Source organism: Marmota flaviventris, chromosome 2 (genome assembly GCF_047511675.1).
Source record: "Marmota flaviventris isolate mMarFla1 chromosome 2, mMarFla1.hap1, whole genome shotgun sequence".
In the NCBI taxonomy this organism is placed as follows: domain Eukaryota; kingdom Metazoa; phylum Chordata; class Mammalia; order Rodentia; family Sciuridae; genus Marmota; species Marmota flaviventris.
Window position 1 is genome coordinate 48,022,921 of NC_092499.1, and position 19,711 is coordinate 48,042,631.

The following is a 19,711-nucleotide window of genomic DNA, read 5'->3' on the forward strand; positions in this document are numbered from 1 at the left end:
AAAATATTGGATAATTTCATTCATATGAAATATCTAAAATAAGACAAGTTTATCTAGAACAGAAAACGGCCTGGTGGTAGGAATAGCAACTGACTACAAATGAGCATGAAGGACATTAGAGGGTGACAGAAACTTTCTAAAACTCGCTTTAATGACCATATATATTTACCAAAAAAATAACTGAAATGTTTACTTAAGTAAATAAATTTTATCTACAAAAATTATATGTCAACAAAACTACTTGTTAAAAATCAACTAGAGATCTGATGGTATAGTTCAATGGTAAAGCACTTGCCTAGCATGTGGTGCTCTGGGTTCAATCCCCAGCACCGCAAAAAGAAAACAAACATTTCAACTGAAGTCATGGATTTATTTTTCTTAATACACAAGACAAAAAAGAAAGTAAACAGCTGTAGAATTCTGAGTGACAAAGAAAAATGACAATTTATGAATTTTCTCAAGTTACAGACATTTTTAAACTACTTTTAATCATGATACCTAAGTAGCCTAAAGGTCCTTTAGAGATTAAAGGCTACATTACTCAGGAAATACAATAAATTTTGAAGTTCAGATGTCTTTAAAAGTTTCTTTATAGACAGCCTTCAAGGATGTTTTATGACTATGAATTATAAATGGGATTCCACTACTGTATTGAACAACTTATGTGCTCATTAGTACTTCATTTCATCTTCGGTGTAATGTCTATTCAAATCTTTTGCCTATTCTTATATTTTGAATATATTGTGTTGTAAGAGTTCCTTATATATGAAGTATCTATATATTTCATATAAAGAACAGGAATATCATAGTCTCAAATTTTTTCATCTATTTTTGGCAGTGGTGGGGATTGAACCCAGGGCCACATATACATTAGGCAAGTGCTCTATGACTGAGCTAAAATCCCAACCTATGCTTCAAAATTTATCTAACAAATGTATTTTAACAGGCTTTACATATTTAGGTCTTTTTTTTTTTTTTTTAGTTAGGGCATCAAGTCCCCTCTATCTGTCCAGATTCCTTTGCTACTGGAACTGCTAACTGGGATAGCCTACTTATTCAAAGCCTCAGCAAAGATTTCATTTGACAGAACTCATTAAGAAATGTGGGGCCTCTTCTATGACTCTTTTTTAAAAAGAGAAGGAAATTTTTATAAATAATTATAAGGTCTACAGCATTGTACTTCAACAATATAGACCTAATGACTATGTACTCTCCATGAGAGAACAGCATGAGAATCCCCAGCAATCAAGGCTAACATCATCAAACACTGAACTAAAGCCAAATGCCTACCTGTAGACTCCTTTTCCCTTCTTCTTTTTAATATAAAGGGAGAATACTAAGTTTTATAATGAGAGCTTAAGAGCCAGGTGGTGATACTGTGCTTGTTGCAGAACGACACCAAACCAGCAAGCATTTTTGGCCTAATTCCAGATAAGAGGATTTTTGTTGTTATTTCTTTTTATCTTCAGATTTAGTTCATGAGCTGTGAAGCTGTATTTTGGCCCTTTAAGCTTAACTCCAGTTCCCTCATCTTTTTTATATTTTTTTCCCTAGTGGAGCGAACTCCAAATTCACATCACTTGTTTTCAAATCTGGAGCGTATAGCTTTCTTTCTTCTAGGTGCTCAACATTCCTCTTCCATTCTGATTCATGGAAATATTTGTCTTGATGCTGGGCCTTTTTTAAATTTTTTATCCCTTTATCATTGCTAATGTATTCAGAGTAAAGGAAGAGAGTGATTCAAAAATTTACTATGCCCATTTTGATGGGAAATCATAAACAAACAAATTAATGTGGGAAGGATGATAGGAATTAAAGTAGTGCATGTATGTAAAGCACACTCTCAACTAGTAAGTTACATCCCTAGTCCCTCACCTATCTTTTTTATTTTATACTACTAGTCAACCTATTCCTGTATCCTTTATTTTGTTTTTAGCAAAGCATGAAGTATAAATTCATTTCAAAAAACTGCCAAACCATTAAAAAACATATTCATATATCATTATTTTTTCAAATGCAAAAATATACACTTACCAATACTATGAAACTGCCATCGCTGATGAATTCTTTCCGGAAGAAGTTGTAAAATTTTCTGAAAATAAATATGAACAAAACAAAGAAAAGAACAAAAATCAAATAATGATTCTACATCCTATGAAAAATGAAATATTAAAGGGCTTATTAAACCCTGAAGAGTTTCTTATGTGAAAGTATTACAAATAGAAAATAGCTCTGATAAGACTCCTGTGGCACAAGAATTAAAATCAAGAATCAGGGCTGGGGATGTGGCTCAAGCAGTAGCGTGCTCGCCTGGCATGCGTGCAGCCCGGGTTAGATCCTCAGCACCACATACAAAGATGTTGTGTCCGCCGAAAACCAAAAAATAAATATTAAAAAATTCTCTCTCTCTCTCTAAAAAAAAAAATCAGGAATCAATAAATAGGATGGACTCAAACTAAAAAGCTTCTTCCCAGCAAAAGAAACAATCTGTGAGGTAAATAGAGAGCCTACATCTTGGGAGCAAATCTTTATCCCTCACACATCAGATAGAGCACTAATCACTAGGGTATATAAAGAATTCAAAAAGCTAAACACCAAAAAAAACAAATAACCCAATCAATAAATGGGCCAAGGACCTGAACAGACACTTCTCAGAAGATGATGAACGATCAATCAACAAATACATGAAAAAATGTTCATCATCACTAGCAATTAGAGAAATGCAAATTAAAACCACTCCAAGATTTCATCTTATGCCAGTCAGAGTGGCAGCTATTACGCATACAAACAACAGTAAGTGTTGGCAAGGATGTGGAGAAGAAAAGGTATACTCATACACTGCTGGTGGAACTGCAAAGTGGTGCAGCCAATATGTAAAGCAGTTTGGAAAATTGGGAATGGAACCACCATTTGACCTAGCTATCCCTCTCCTCTCCCAAAGGACTTAAAAACAGCATAATGCAGTGACACAGCCACATCAATGTATATAACAGCACAATTCACAATAGCTAAACTGTGGAACCAACCTAGATGCCCTTCAATAGATGAATGAATAAAAAAAAAATGTGGCATATATACACAATGGAATATTACTCAACAATAAAAGAGAATAAAATCATAGCATTTGCAGGTAAATGGACAGAGTTAGAGAAGATCATGCTAAGTGAAGTTAGCCAATCCAAAAAAAAAAACAAATGCTGAATGTTTTCTTTGATATAAGGAGGCTGATTCATAGTGGGATAGGGAGCGGGAACATGGGAGGAATAGACAAACTCTAGATAGGGCAGTGGGGTTGGAAGGGAAGGGAGGAAGCATGGGGTAATTAATGATGGTGAAATGTGATGATCATTACTATCCAAAGTACATGTATGAAGACATGAATTGGTATGAATATACTATGTACAAAACCAGAGATATGAAAAATTGTGCTCTCTATATGTAATAAGAATTGTTATACATTCTGCTGTCATATATAAATTTTAAAAATTACACACAAAAAAGAAAATAGCTCTGAACTAATCTGATGGTGCTAGCATTCTTTAGCATTATTAACATCTTGATCAATATTTGAAAATCCCCATAAAAAACCAGCAATACTAACAAAGTTTTAGAATAGAAAATCAGTGAAATTTATTTTTTATAATGTTACAGAAAGTAAGTATATTTTTCGATAATGATTAAATACTAATTCTTTTTTGTTTTTAAAATTTTTATTAGTTATTGATGAACCTTTATTCATTTATTTATTTATATATGGTGCTGAGAATCGAACCCAGTGCCTCACATATGCTAGGCAAGCACTCTACCACTGAGCCACAACCCCAGCCCCAAATACTAATTCCAATATACTTCAAAATGCTTATTTACTATTCCTAGAATTTCTGCATTGTGGATAACATTAATGAGTTTTTAATTCTTTAAGACATTAATATTTGTAGTTTTTTCTTTCTTCAAGTGTTTTTCCTATAACATTTTGATAAATCTAGTATGGTAATATTTTGCTTTAATGAAATATATTTGTACTGAGTTGGGGTTGTAGCTCAGTGGGTAAAGCACATGCTTAGTGTGTTTGAGGTCACGAGTTCAATCCCTAGCACTGAAAAAAAAAAAAAAAAAACCACAAAAGACAAAAGACAAAGAAAGAAGGTAGGAAGGAAGGAAGAAAAACAAATTCTTTGTACTGAGTGAATTCATGTGAACCCACATGTCATGATGGATCTAAATATAAAAACAAAAATTTTAAATTTCATAGCCTTATTAGTTAAGCTAATATATACAGTATATAATATATATAATACAGTATCTAACACATATAGAATACATACTTTTTACATATAATACTTTCAATATTTTACCTCTTATTTCTTTTATTATGTATTACTTATTTCTCTTAGTATGTATTACTCTTAAGTCAACAGCTATCTTATTGCTGAACTATACTCTGAGTCATCATCTACTTGCTAAATAAAATGTTTTTGTTATTATTGCTGTTCTTATTACTACTATTATTTAGCAACACCACTGATTCAATGCTCCTAAGGACCAAATACTAAAGTAGACACTTTATTTAATGATATCTCATTAATCATTGCAATCATCTCAAGAAAAGGGTTTATTCATCTCAATTAACCAATCAGAAAATGGGTTATGTTGTAAGCTATAGGTTACAAAGCTAGAAAGTCAAAGAACAGATTCCAACCTCAAATGCCTATTTCCCAAACCTGTGTCTTTATACTATTTTGATCAAAGGATGGTATGCATTTTAGGCTATTACAGAATGATGAAGTAATTATAAAGTTCTTCACATATACAAATGCTGGTTTCACATCAGATTTTTATTTATTTATATATGTGTGTGTGCATACACACACACACACACACACACACACACACATAAAACCTTTATCCTTCCTGTATGTCTCCCACAGCTAGCCAACAACTACACAATCTTATTTATTTTGGTATGGAAAGAAATGAAAATATAGCAAAATTGAAATGAAGTTTGTGAGCTACTCAAAAGCATTCCTAAGTTATGGCAAATTATACTTCAGATATAACCCCTTATGTATTTTTAAGGGGCTAATAAAAGATGAAGGAAATTACATGTGCTTTTAACTACTGTAAAAATTTTTGAATATAAATTGCCCATATTAACATTATATAATAATGCTTTTTAGCCTGAAAGAATAAATCACCTTATGATTTTTCCCGTCATTTGTCTCCAAACAGAGAGACAGTATAAGAAAACAATAACAACAAAGAAGAAAACACTAGAAATGGGGATATAGCTCAGTGACAGAGTACGAGGTGCTTAGCATGCATTAGGCCCTGGATTCAATCTCTAGCACATGTTCACAAAAATGAAAAAGAAGTAAAACAAAACCTGATCTCACATGTTTTTTCCAATAAAATTTAGTGTCTTTTTAAAAAACATATTTCTATTACAGAATAACAAATGAACTGTGTATATCATACATAGAAAAACATTATTTTTAATAGAAGGAATGCTCTGAAAGTGCTTCTATTAATTCATCAATCAGAACTCCTAATGAATATAGGACAAGCATGAATATTCCAAAGAATCCTTTTTAAGAATCATTACCTTGCTTTCTCTATGGATACTTTTATTCTTTCTCAAAATGTCAATGTTAATACTCGCCTTATAAACAATTCACATGAACACTTGGGAGGTTTAAGTTAAATTCTCCAGGCTTCAATGACTAATGAAAATTAATTGCAGAATATCAGTTGTTGTTGTCTGGAACTCTTAAAAAATCAATTTTCTTTTTTTTTTTAATTTTTTAACTGTGACTAAATCAACAGCTTAGTTGCTAAAAGAGATTAATCAGGTTGTTCAAATTCTTCTACACCATATCAAAATACTCAAAATACTAAACAATAAATTATCTTTAATTGGAAACAGACAAAATAGTTTAAATTTATTTATTTAAAAAATTTTTTTAGAGACAGGATGTTGCTACGTTGGTTGGCCTCAAACTTCTGGGCTCAAGTAATCCTCCTACCTCAACCTCCCAAGAAGCTGGGATTTAGATGCACCTCACCACAGCCATCTAGAAACTGATTTTTAAATTCTTTCCTATGGCTTTCAAGTCACAAATCTAGTCCTGGTTTTCTACAGGTCTCTGAATCATCAGTAAAGATCACAATACTCCTATGACTATTTTCTTTGAAAGAGAGAATAAAGAACAAGGAGTTATTTTAAGTGGGGGAAAGGTCTTCATTTTTATGTGCACACTGAAAATGGAAAACACATTTTAGCAGAGCATCAAATTTTGTTCAGTTTATCTCCAAGCTGTTTCCTTTTGATTGTTTATAAATGCTTCCCCCTCTCCAATTCAAAGTAAAATAACAACTTTAAAAATATATAAAGACTATTTTGAACACCTCTGCAATGAAAAGTCGTTAAAGCAGAAATGATATACAGATAGATATATAACAGTTATGGTTCTGAAGTTTAGAAAAATGTTTGTGTAAATCTTACACAAATTAAAAATTTTACTAGTTGCAAACACAATGAATATCATGCTAATTTTGTGGTGTCAAGTACATAAAAACATAAATCTATCTGTACCTAAAGAATTCAAAAATTATAGCAATCAGGAATATTTATGGGTTAAAAAGTCATTAGTTCTTCAAAAAAGCTGGCAGATTCACAGTGGTTCATCATATACCTGATAATTTCGATATATTTCTTTATGTTCCCAGATTATTTTTTTGTTAATTAAAGTTATATTCATGGGGCTGAGATTGTGGCTTAGCGGTAGAGTGCTCATCTAGCATGTGCGAGGCCCTGGGTTTGATCCTCAGCACCACATAAAAATAAATAAATAAAATAAAGGTATTCTGTCCAACTACTTCTAAAACATAAATATTAAAAAAAAAATAGGGTGGAGTTGTGGCTCAGCGTTAGAGCACTCATCTCGCACAAGTGCGGCCCTGGGTTCGATCCTCAGCACCACATAAAAATAAATAAATAAAAAATGAAGGTATTGTGTCCAACTACAACTAAAAAATAAACATTTAAAAAAATAAATAAAGTTATATTCATAGGTACTTACCTCAAAAATAAAAAGTATAGCATCCAATTCCTCTCTTTGAGACTTGTGACCTAATATATTTTATAGAAAAAATATGCATATTATTTTGTACTCATTAAACAACAATCACTTAATAAGCTTAAAATATTTCTTTTTTTTTAACAATAACTTTTATTTATTTATTTTTATGTGGTGCTGAGGATCAAACCCAGGACCTTGCATGTGCAAGGCGAGCGCTCTACCGATATTTCAAGCACTCGCCAGGCATAGTGGTGCATGGCCATAATCCCAGCAGCTCGAGAGGCTGAGTCAGGAAGACAGCCAAGTTCAAAGCCAGTCTCAGCAATTTAGTGAGACTCTAAGCAACTTTGAGAGACCCTATCTCAAAATAAAAAATAAAAAGGGCTGGGGATGTGGCTCAGTGATTAAGCACCCCTGGGTTCAATCCTCGGTAAATAAATAAATATTTCAAGAGTTTTTTCAGTGATTCTTTAGTAAAATATTTAAAGCACACTCCACTTACTGAGAAGAGACTATTCACAGCATCTCTCTACTCTTGAGTAATTAAATTTACGTTCTAGGGTTAGAGCTATAGGTCAGTGGCAGAGCACCTGCTAGTATGTGTGAGATCCTGGGTTCAATCTCCAAGACCCTTCCCCTTAAAAGTGGGTTCTACATATTTATGTCTAAAAATAAATCATCATATGTTGTAGAAACTTTAGATGAGTTGCAAAAAATGAAAATATAAAAATGATATTCAAACATATTGGGCAAAACAAAGAAAATAGGAAGGAGAAACATAAACCTGACCAGAGAAAAAGCAAATCTAAGCCTTCATGAAATAATAAGGGTAGTAATATTAACCCATTAGTTTTCTTTCAAATTCACGTCACTAGACCCAGAAAGAATATGTGAGAAGGATAACAAAAACCTGTCTGATAAAAATAAATAAATAAAGTAATAGTAAAATCCTGAAGTCCAAGAGCCTCTTTTTAAGTTATGATAATTATTGAAAACATCAACATAAGCCAAAATATATGTTAACATCTTACCTTTCTGTTTAAGACTAGCTTCAATAGTCACAAAATTTTCAAAGAACACATAGTATATATGTGAAAAATGTTGGTCAAAAAATTGTTTAAGATCGATAGATTCTGCATTCTCTGAAAAAAAAATTAAAGTTTTTCGTGATTACTATGTCCATAAAAGTTAAATCACATTTAACAAATATATTCAAGTTTCCATCAAAGAATTGCTCCAAAAATTCTATCTTATTAAATATTTGAGAAACATATTTGTCTATACCTTTGTTTTCACAATTTTAGTCTTCACATATTTTAGGTGTAATTAAAAAAACTGATCAAATCATCATAATCTGCTTCTTAAAACAGTATCTTCAGAGAGACTTATTCAAAATCATTCACCATCTCTAAAAAAGAAGTTTAGGTCTATTTTCAATTCCACACTACATTTATAACTTCTCACCAAAACAGTTTAAAGAATTGTTTCTAAGAATAACTTATGACATCTGAAATACATTTATTAGTGAATAGGTACCAAACAATAAATTTTGAAAATAAGCACTTTATTATAAAGTTCAAACACAGTACTGCTCTCCAACAAATTGTCAGTATAGTAAATAGCATGCAAAACTGAACATACAACTATATGCACAATAGAATACTGAAAGTGAAATGACAAAGTACTTCAGAAACACAAAATTGCTTTCAAAGCTCAGTAAGGCATAAATGTGAGAATAGAAGCCAAGTCTGAAACAGACATAGTAGTGAACACTGGGCATGAGGTAGTGAACAGAAAGATCATTTGGGCATAAACAAAAATATAGAATGAGGAATGCATGAAGCTTGATAGGATGTACAAAAGCAACTCATTTGGCTGGAGTTTAGTACATTTTTAATAAAAGCAAAATTGAAAAAGAACCTTGAGATATGTTATAAAGTGTCTTGAATGCAAACAAAAGAGATAGGATTTGTTATTCTAAAAATAACTATGTAGTTGTAAGTAGTTATGCATAGAAGATGCCAAATTATTAGCACTGGTTGCCTCCAGGAAACATGACTGGTTTTACTATTGTTTGGTTCATTTTCAAGGGAAATGAAAATATTAAAGAAAAAAGGGGCATGGAGAACTTGTACTTTATGTACTTCCTACTATTCCAATTTGTTTACAAAAAGCACATTATTTATTTTAAAACTAAAAAAAAAAAGTTCTAAAAAGCAATGAAAAAGATTTTTGAATCTAGAAATCAAATAAAGATAGCCCAGTGTAATAGAGTGCCTGCAATCCTAGCTACTCCAGAGGCTGAGGCAGGAGAACCACTTAAGCTCAGGAGTTTGGGGCCAGCATGCGCAATACAGGGAGATCCTGTCTCGTAAAAAAAAAGAAAGAAAGAATAAACTAAATTGTAAATAGACTAAATTGTTAACTAAATTTAAAAATCTGTTTAATTTTTAAAAGAAAAATCTGTTTCTTGGCGTGCTTTAGCTTCAATCATAGATAAAAATAAAGTAAAATAGGACTGGGGATGAGGTTCAGTGCTAGGGCACTTGCCTAGCATATGCAAAGCCCTGAATTCAATCCCCAACACTGCTATAATAATAATAATAGTTGTAGTAAAGAAAAACAGTAACAAAATATAGCTAGTACTTTAAACACTCTTTTGCATATTATTGTATCCTGTAAGTCTTTTGTGACATCTCATTTATGGAATTTTTCCTAGACTTCCTCTTTTGCTTTGCCAGTCCAAATCATAGGGAAGGATGCATCTCTCCTCTATTCCCTTGGATTCTCTACATTTTCTCCTATAGGAATAACAATGTTTCAAGCAGCAGTGTTGAGCAAACAATATATAATCAAATGTGATTTACTATGAATAATGTAAATAAATTATTTTTACTTTATTACATTCATATTGTAAAATGGAAATAGTCACCTTGATATAGACTGTATCACCTACTAATAAGCAAAACAGCACTACTTTATCTTGATTTGTATTAGAACACACAGATCCTCTCTTAACTGTTCACAGTAACTACATTAAAACTTTTCATAGAACTCAAAAACATAAAGGCTAACACAAACTAAATGCTTCCTAAACACTGGACACTTGCCTAAGTACTTCACAGAATTTAAATTCTATAGTCCTCATAGCAACACTATGAAATGAGTACCTTATTCCTATTTTATAGGCAAGGAAACACAGAGAGTTTAAGCAACTTACTTAGCAAGAAGCAAAGTCAGGATTTAAACACTAGGTACCCTATATCTAGTGTTCATATTCTTAACCTCAATGCTATTTGACCTCCAATGTAATATAAGAAAAGACCACTAGTAATTTACCTATTATCTGCCAGTACAAAAACTGTCAACAAATACTAGTCTAATATATTTTATAGAATTATCAAAACAAAACACACATAACAGATATATATATATATATATATATATATATATATATATATATATATATATATTATATTCTGATTTATTCCTCAGAGTAATTTAATGAACATAAAATTAGAATGAAATACACTGTTATAATTACAATCTAGATTTCCTGAATTTAATGCTTTAAACACAATTAACATCCCAGGACAAAGAAGAAAATGAGAACAATAACAAACCCAAACAAAACAAGAGAAAACATGAGTCAATCCAAGATTTTGCAATGTGACATAAGAAGTCAAAATAGCCTCTTAACTTCCTTCCCATATGGCATATTAACAAAGCCTGGAAACTACATACTTGCTAATGCTAATAAAAAAACATACCAGATCAAAACTAGGCTAATTTATTTCTACCCTACATTTATTTGTAAAGAACTATTACAAAGTAAAAACTCTTAAGATATTTTTGAGCAGGCATGGTGGAGCATGGCTGTAATACAAGTTAGGAGGCTGAGGCAGGAGGATAGCAAGTTCCAGACCAGTCTGGGTAACACAAGTAGATCCTCAGCAACTCAGTGAGACACTGTCTCAAAATTTTAAAAAATAAAACGTACTGGGGATGTGGCTCAATGGTAGAACACCCTGGGTTCAATCTCCAGCACCAAAAGAAAAAAGTTTTTTTGTTGTTGTTGTTTACCAATTCACAAAATATATATGATGGGGGAAGAAGACAAACAAGGTAGACAAAATATATGGGGTTTTTACCTTTTTACTAATAATTCCTTCCAAAACAATAATAGAAGAAAGGAAAATGGAATAAGAAGGAAATGTAAAAAAAAAAAGATTATGGAAAAAATTCCACCAATTTTAAACTCCAATACTAAGTCCCATCCTTTTACCCATTCTGTTTCTCCTGCTTCTATGACTTTTAGTGAGTTCTAATTATATCATATGACCTATTATTATTCTCCTACAGATGCTGCTAGTCTATAGGAGCATCAAGAATTCCTTAACTTCTTTTATGCCCTTCAAAATTTTAATCTAGGGAAAGTGTTTCATGTAGCAACAAGCTGATGGTCAATACTTTTAAAAACAAAAAGAGTTTAAGAACTCAAAAATTTTCCCCAGGGGCTGGGGTTGTGGCTCAGTGGTACAGCGTTTGCCTAGCACGTGAGAGGCCCTGAGGTCTATCCTCAGCACCACATAAAATAAATAAATAAAATAAAGGTATTGTGTCCAACTACAACTAAAAGATAAATATTTTTTAAAATTTCCCTATTTTCAGAAATACTTTGGAAGTATTTGTGAGCTAGTATTTCTTTAAAGAAACTAAGAAATTCACCATAAATGTATTTTCTACTACATATTTTAAAAGACATTTGAGCACTATAAAACATACGTAACTAAAAATTGCAAAGGACAGAGGTCAACTTTCCTAACTTTAAAGTTCAGATATTGCATATTTCCCTATAAAAGTAACTAATCCAAACTGAAAATTCAACAAATTTGTATCATCATTCTTCTTCATTCATTAAAAACAAAGAAACAGGGGGCTGGAGATATAGCTCAGTTGGTAGAGTGCTTGCCTCGCATGCACAATGCCCTGGGTTCAATTCCCAGCACAGCCAAACAAACAAACCAGATGTGATGGTACAGGCTGAGACAGGAGTATTGCAAATTCAAGGCCAGCTTCAGCAACTTAGCCAGGTTCTCAGTAACTTTTAGCAAGACTAGTCTCAAAATAAATAAAAAGGGCTAGGGATGTGGCTCGGTGGTTAAGTGCCTCTGAGTACAATTCCCTATACAAAAAACAAAACAAACAAACAAAAAAACCAAGCAAACAACAACAAAACACCATTTAGATATGCTTCTCAAATGATGGTATCAGAATACTCTAACCTGTGTCATAGTAATCCACTTCTAATAAATAAAGTACTAAACATTTCAAGCCACTGTTTTAAAATAATCAACAATCATGGATCCAACAACATAGTGAACTGTCCTAAGACAAATTAACCTTTCACTGCAAACATAGAAATGGTGAATAAAAACAAAAAATACAAGCTCAAAAAAGAAAAACGGGGAGAAGTGAAGAGAGGAAAATAGGAAAGAAGGTCATAGGATAAAGAAAAAGGGGACAAACACAAAAGAGGATTATGATATGCTATTGAAATTTCATTATTAACAAGTAACAACAAAATGTATAACAGTCTAGAGGGCTAAAAAAAAGATATGAAAAGCCTATCAAACTAACAGAAATGAGTAAAGAAAGTCACCAAAAATGAATATAGTAATTTAAATACATATAAGAATAGTGGAATTACAAAAAATGTTACTAGACTAACTCCACAAGACAACTATAATCACAAAAATAAAGCTATTAGGCGTTTACTAAAAAATATTCAAGTTTAAATTTCAAAATGATTAAAGGAATGAAATAAAAAATATAATTTAAATCCTAACAATATTGATTTTTCAACAAAGTACAAAGTAGGCAGCAAGAATTACTAAACTTAAAGAGGGTCAATAACAAAGAAGCTTCAATTTCAAATGTGCATACACAATTTCAAAATATAAAAAGCAAAACCTAACAGAATTCTAAGGAGAAAAAAAAAAAGCATTTATTCCTGTGGTAAATTTTAACACATTTGTCTCATATATAACAGGTAATATTTTAATCCAATCTGAGACCCAGAAGGGGTAAAACTAGTAAGTATACAAAAGATCTGAACAACACAAAATAGCACTTTACATATAAAACTCTAAATCCAGCAGTTGTAAAAATGAATTATTGACAAAAACTGAATAAAGACACAAATTAGACAAAATACCAAGAATATCAGTACATACTATACTCTGATCAAAATGAAATAAAATTAAGCACACTACCTTAAGCTAACCCCCATAAAAAGGGAGGAGATTGCTAGAAAGCAGTTTAGGTAACAGTCACAATCATTCATACAACCCAAGAGCCATTAGACTAGAAAACCTCACAATTCATAGACCATTTGGTAGATTAATAAGGAAGGTATTGCCTCAGGAGAGAAAATAATTAGCCTTAGACTGATCATTACTTCAGAGTCATCATAAAGGCAAAATGCAAAAGGATCACACTATTTCCAAGTAACTGCAACCTACAATGAAGTTCAAGGAAATTTTTAGATACACAAAACATCCAGGTCTCAACAAGGTATACTTGTATAAATCCTTATACTTGTATATCTTGTATACACTGATATAATTATATACCATGTTATCAGGTATACAATTAAAGATTACCAGATATTCAAAGAAGCAGAAAAACATAACTCATAATGAAGAGAATAATTAGCAAATCAAATTCAAACCAGAACTGCCACAAATGTTGGAATGAGCACAAAAAGGCATTAACATAATTGTCTTCCCCACATGTTCAAAAAGCTGAGATGGAAGACACACAAAAAAATGTAAGACTAGGGCTGGGGTGGCGGCTCCGTGGTAGAGTGCTTGGCTGGCATGTGTGGGGCACTGGGTTCGATTCTCAGCACCGCATATAAATGAATGAATAAAATAAAGGTCCATCAAAATCTAAAAAAAGAAAATGTTTTTTAAAAAATGTAAGACCTAATTCCATTTCTATTTTTTTATACTTTTTAAATTATAATATTTGTTTTATACCTTATTTATTTATTTTTAATATTTATTTTTTGGTTGCAGTTGGAAACGATACCTTTATTTTATTTATTTTTATGTGGTGATGAGGATGGAAACCAGCACTTTCACACATGCTAGGCGAGCGCTCTACCACTGAGTCACAACCCCAGTCCCCCCAATTCCAATTTCTTTGGGTTAAAACTAATGTCTAGGGTAAAAAATAAAACTAGATAGAAAGAACAGCAGATTGACACTTTAGAAGAAAAGATAAATGAATTTGAAGAGACAGCAATAGAAATTATTTGTAAAAATAAGCACACACACATGGGCTGGGGTTATGGCTCAATGGTACAGTGCATGCCTACCATGCAAGAGGCCCTGGGTTCAATCCGCAGCACCACATAAAAATAAATAAATAAAAGATATTGTGTCCAAAAAAAGAAAAAAGAAAAGAAAAGCATACAAATGAACTGTGAAGACAAGTAGTGTAATATAATGTAAGAGTAAAAGAAATTAACGTTAAAGTGTAAAAGACCGGGTATTGTAAAGTTTCTAAGCTGCAAAGCCTGAGTTAAAATGTAAAGGACCAGGTATTGTTAAGTTCCTATGCTACACCCAAAACCTGAAAATCCTGTAGCTGTTAAAACAATTCCCGGGACTGTCCAGTAGATAAATAACCTGGACCCTGTGCAGTTTGGCACTTAGGCATTCAGGGCCCAAACCAATCAGTTTGAATGTACCCCCCTTCCCGCCCGACCTGTTCCTGCCAATGAATGTACTAATCATGTTCAAGAGTTGTTGTTCGATTTTCCCACGCCTCATGATGATTTGCTCTGATGTATGCAAAGCCCCTGCCCTCCCCAAAAGGTGTACTTAAGCACTGCTCAACCCCTGCTCGGGGATCTGGGCTGCTCTCCCTTGTTGAGTGAACACGGAGCCCCAGCGCGCTGGATTCTTCAATAAACCCCCTTTTGCGGTTGCATGAGTCTGTCTCTTGGTGGTCTCTTCCTCCAACGTTCGCCGGACCCTTACAATAAAAGTAACTGATTAACCCTTGAAGTGGGGGAGGGACAGAAAAATATATGGAGAAATAATGGCCCCAAATTTTCAAACTTGATGAAAATCACAAACCCAAAAAGTGAAAATTTCAAGAACAAAAAACGTGAAGAAAACCAAAGCATATCATAATCTAGTAGCTCAAAACCAATGAGAAAAATCTCAAAAGCAGCCAGAAAAAAAAAGACATGTTAAAAACAGTAACTGAAACAAAGATGACATCAGATGTCTCATCAGATATAATGCAACAATACTTTGAATAAAAGTACTTAGAGAAAAAACTGCCAAACTATAATCCTATATGTAGTTAAAGATATTTTTCATAAAGGCAAACTAAAGAATATTTTCAGACATACAAAAGCTAAATTAATTAATCACCAGCAGGCCCACAAACTACCAGAACTGATAAAGTTCTCCAGACAAAATGAAGTGATGAGCAGAAATATCAATCTACATAAGGGCACTTAAAATGGTAACAAAAACTTTTTCAAAGACAAATGACTGTTTAAACAAAATAACAATGCATTGTGGAGTTTATAACAGACAAAAGTAAAATGCATGAAAATAAAAGCATACAGATCAGGAGGAGGAAATTGGAAGGACACTATCAAAAGATTTTTATTCTATATGAAAAATAGTATAATCATAGTGGAGGTAGACTGTGATGTGTTAAAGATGTATATACTATAACTACAACAGCAATTATTAAAATAATAAAGGTAATGGTAATAAGCCAAGAAAGAAAGTAGTACAAAATCACAAACAACACTTGATTAATCTAAACAAAGTCAGAAAAAGAAAAATCAATGATCAGATAAAATGAGTGAAAAACAAATTTTAGATGAATAAACTGCAGAGACTCAGACTAGATTAAAAAAAAAAAAGCAAGTCCCAACTATATGCTACATAAGAAATACAAATTGAACACTTACATTTAAATCTATGCAGCTCATTGTATGTCAGCTATATCTAAGACTGTTAAAAAATCTAACAATTACTTAATATTGACGAAAGACTTTATTTCTATCTATTGCAGGTACAAATGAAACCATATTCTTAGCACCACATAAAAATAAAGAAAATAGGGCTGGGGATATGGCTCAAGCGGTAGAGTGCTCGCCTGGCATGCGCGGAGCACTGGGTTCGATCCTCAGCACCACATAAAAATAAAATAAAGATGTGTCCACCGAAAACTGAATATATATATATATATATATATATATATATATATATATATATATATATATATAAAAATATATAAATTCTCTCTCTCTAAAAAAATAAAATAAAGCCATCCTGTTCATCTACAACTACAAAATAAATAAATAAAATAAAAATCTAACCAAAATAAATGAATAAGAAGAAAAACTGGAAACCAAGGTATTAATAGGGGACTTTGAAAACTGACAAATTCCTGGGAATATAGAAGTTCATACACATGCCTAGAGTTATGAGCAAACTCAGGAATGATTAGAGAAGACGCTAAACTCTCACCTCTGGGTGCCCTTAAGAGTCTATAGAAGCAGGAAATGAAGACTAAGGCAGAATTGTAAATTGGTTGAATGCCACAATATACATGCACAGTCCTTTGGCAAAGACTGGAAGACTTACTGATTCCAAGTTTGTAATGAAATCTCAATCCAATCACTAACTGACCACTAAGTTGAATGAGTAAAGAATTCAGTAGTAATATAAACAAAAACTACAAAAATTATTTTAGTAAACTCATTAAAGGAACAAAGAGCAACAACAATATAAAAACAACAAACCTTAAAAAGGAGGGGAAATCTGGTTTACAGAGTTGCCATATTATATTATTTTAAAATGTCAAGTCAGAAAATATCTCTCACACACAGGCACTGGACTTACTAGACAAACACTATAAACCATCTCTTAAATGTCAAAAACTTAAAAGAAAAGCATGTCTAAAATACATGCTACTAAAGGAAAGTATGAGATGGCCTCTCACCAAATAGAGAATATCAAAATGACACAAAACTTTTTTAAAGGAAGAAAGAACTTAAAAAAGTATAATTTTTTAAAAAGTATAATAATTAAAATAAAAATTCACTGAAAAAGTTCAATAGCACACTTGAACTAGAAAATAAAAACATCATATTAAGATTAAATTAGGAGGAGGAAACAACAAACAAACTAACCTCAAAGAAAAGCTCAGAGCCTGGGTGAATGCTACCAATTCTTCCATAAACTAGAGACCACTTTTCAATTCATTCTATGAAAACTATTACAAAGAAACTATAGGCCAATATCCTTTTTGAATTTAGATGTAAAAATCCTCAAAAAAAAAAAAATAGTAGCAAACCAAATCCAGAGAGTTATAAAAAGGATAATGCCCCATGACCAGGTTGAATGTAAGGTTGATGAAAAAAAAAATCAGTCAATGTAATATGCCATATTAATATGAAGGTCAAAACTCACGTGATAATCTCAATATATTGACATGGGAAAGGCATTTAACAAAATCCAACATCATTCCATGCTAAAGACACTAAAAAAGCTAGAAATAGAAAGGCATTCCCTTAATCTGATAAGGTCATCTATTAAAAAAAAAAAAAAACTAACATCATGCTAAGTGGTGAAAGACTGAATACCCCTAAAAACATGAATAAAACAAAGATAATCTCTTTTGTCATTTTTATTTAACATTATACTAGAGATTCTAGCCAAGGCAATTACACATGAAAAAGAAAAGCCTTACAAACTGTAAAGATGTTTAGTATCTTTATTCACAAATATCATGATTTTGTATACAGAACACCTTAAGGAATCCAAAACCAATTCCACTAGTGCTAACAAGTTCAATTAGGTTGCAGAATATCAATATGCAAAATCAATTATATTTCTATATACTAGTATTGAGGAATCCATAATCCAAACATGAAATTAAACAAGAATAAGATATTCAAATTATCAAAAGGACTGCAAGACTTGTATGTTGAATACTATGAAATATTATTGGAAGAAATTATATTTATATTTATTATATTATATTATATTACATTACATTATATTATATTATACTATACTATACTATTGGAAGAAATAAAACCAAAATAAATTGAGACATTCTATGTTCATAAATAAGACTTCGTACTGTTAAGATAGCAATAGTTCCCAAATTTTGTAAAGATTCAATGTAATTTCTAATCAAATCCCCATAGGCTTTTTTGTAGAAATTGAGAAGCTGATTTTAAAATTCATTAGAAAATGCAAGGATCCCAGAATAGTCAAAACAATCTTTGAAAAGAACAATAAAGCTGGAGAACTGACAGTAATCAAGATAATGTGGTACTAGGTTAAAGACAGACATATAGAGCTGGGCATGGTTGCACATGCCTGTAATCCCAGTGGCTCATGAAGATGAGGCAGGAGAATCACAAGTTTGATGACAACCTATCTGAAAATAAAAAATAAAAAGAGCTGGGGATGTAGCTCAGTAGTTAAGCATTCCTGGGTTCAATCTCTATTACCCGCCTCCCCCCAAAAAAGGACAAACATACACTGCTGAGAGCCATAGCCAAGTAGGAATGACGCATGGCAATTTCTTTGTCAGCCTACCCAATGTTGCTTAGAGGGAGGACTCTCCATTGTGGAAATGGGCTTCCCTTGGACCCAGGTCATTTGCAGTGACATTGCAAGAATGTTTGAGAAAGGTGACCCTGCTCAAGGACCAGGGTGGATCCGGGTTTAGGGAGGATCCTGCTGGATTAGGGTGGGTCCAGGTTTAAGGTGGACCCTGCTGGGAAAAGGGCGTATCCTGCTGCCTCAGGCGCCCACCTGCTCCGCCCAACCGCTCCTTGAGTTTCCATTGAGTTCTCCCGGGATTCAGAGAGTATTTTGGGATGCAGAGCCCGGTGGAGGTGTGGATTTTCCTAGAACGTGCGTGTAGAGTGCCATGACAGTTCGGGAATAAAGAGTTGCTGTTTGAATCTACAAGGCTGTGTGGTGGCTCGGTTATTTTGTGCCCAGCTAGACTGCGGCAATACACAACAATGAGCTGAGTTGAGAATACATCAATAAACCCTTAAATTTGTCAATTATTTTTTATGAGGAGCAAGACAACTCAATGGGAGGCAAAAAATAGTCTTTTCTATTAATTTATTTATTGTAAAGGACTGGTCTATTGAACTGGAGTTAATCAACTAAAACAAAATATTTGTCCTTCACAGACAGTTTGAGAGGCAGTGTCAACACAATATGAAAAAAAAGTGAAAGGCACCTGGATTAGTCTGTACCCATTCAATAAGACAGTCCCACTAAGGATCAATATAAGAAAGATCCAGCTCATCATCTCTAATTTACACTCTTCTTTTAAAGCAAAAAAAAAAAAAAAAAAATCATGAGACAATAGTTAAGATCATCATATTCAAGTACAGTCAGTATCTAGAGAATTCGTTCACAGGCACAAATGTCACAGTATTGTCAAACCAAAATAAACTTCTCAACATACTCTATGTGTATACTTAACTTGCTGCAGATCTGTATTAATAGTAAACTAGAGCCACTCTGCAGACTCTCCTTTGCTAGTAAATAAAA

General features: G+C 32.5%; 1 protein-coding gene and 1 non-coding gene across 5 annotated transcripts in view; one reads left to right on the forward strand and one right to left on the reverse strand.

Moving 5' to 3' along the window:
• Ralgapa1 (Ral GTPase activating protein catalytic subunit alpha 1) overlaps positions 1-19,711 on the reverse strand; it is a 251,241-nt gene that overhangs the window by 214,470 nt on the left and 17,060 nt on the right. For all 4 annotated transcript variants that reach the window (XM_027929475.2, XM_071607832.1, XM_027929473.3 and 1 more), the window contains exons 2-4: positions 8,111-8,221; positions 7,080-7,129; positions 2,035-2,092 (exon numbers count right to left, since the gene is read on the reverse strand). In XM_027929475.2, coding sequence (XP_027785276.2) covers positions 2,035-2,092; positions 7,080-7,129; positions 8,111-8,221 — 219 coding nt within the window. The remainder of the gene's footprint in view (positions 1-2,034; positions 2,093-7,079; positions 7,130-8,110; positions 8,222-19,711) is intronic.
• Trnaa-cgc (transfer RNA alanine (anticodon CGC)) lies at positions 12,017-12,093 on the forward strand. The gene has a single exon. It is a non-coding gene; the product is annotated as a tRNA-Ala (tRNA).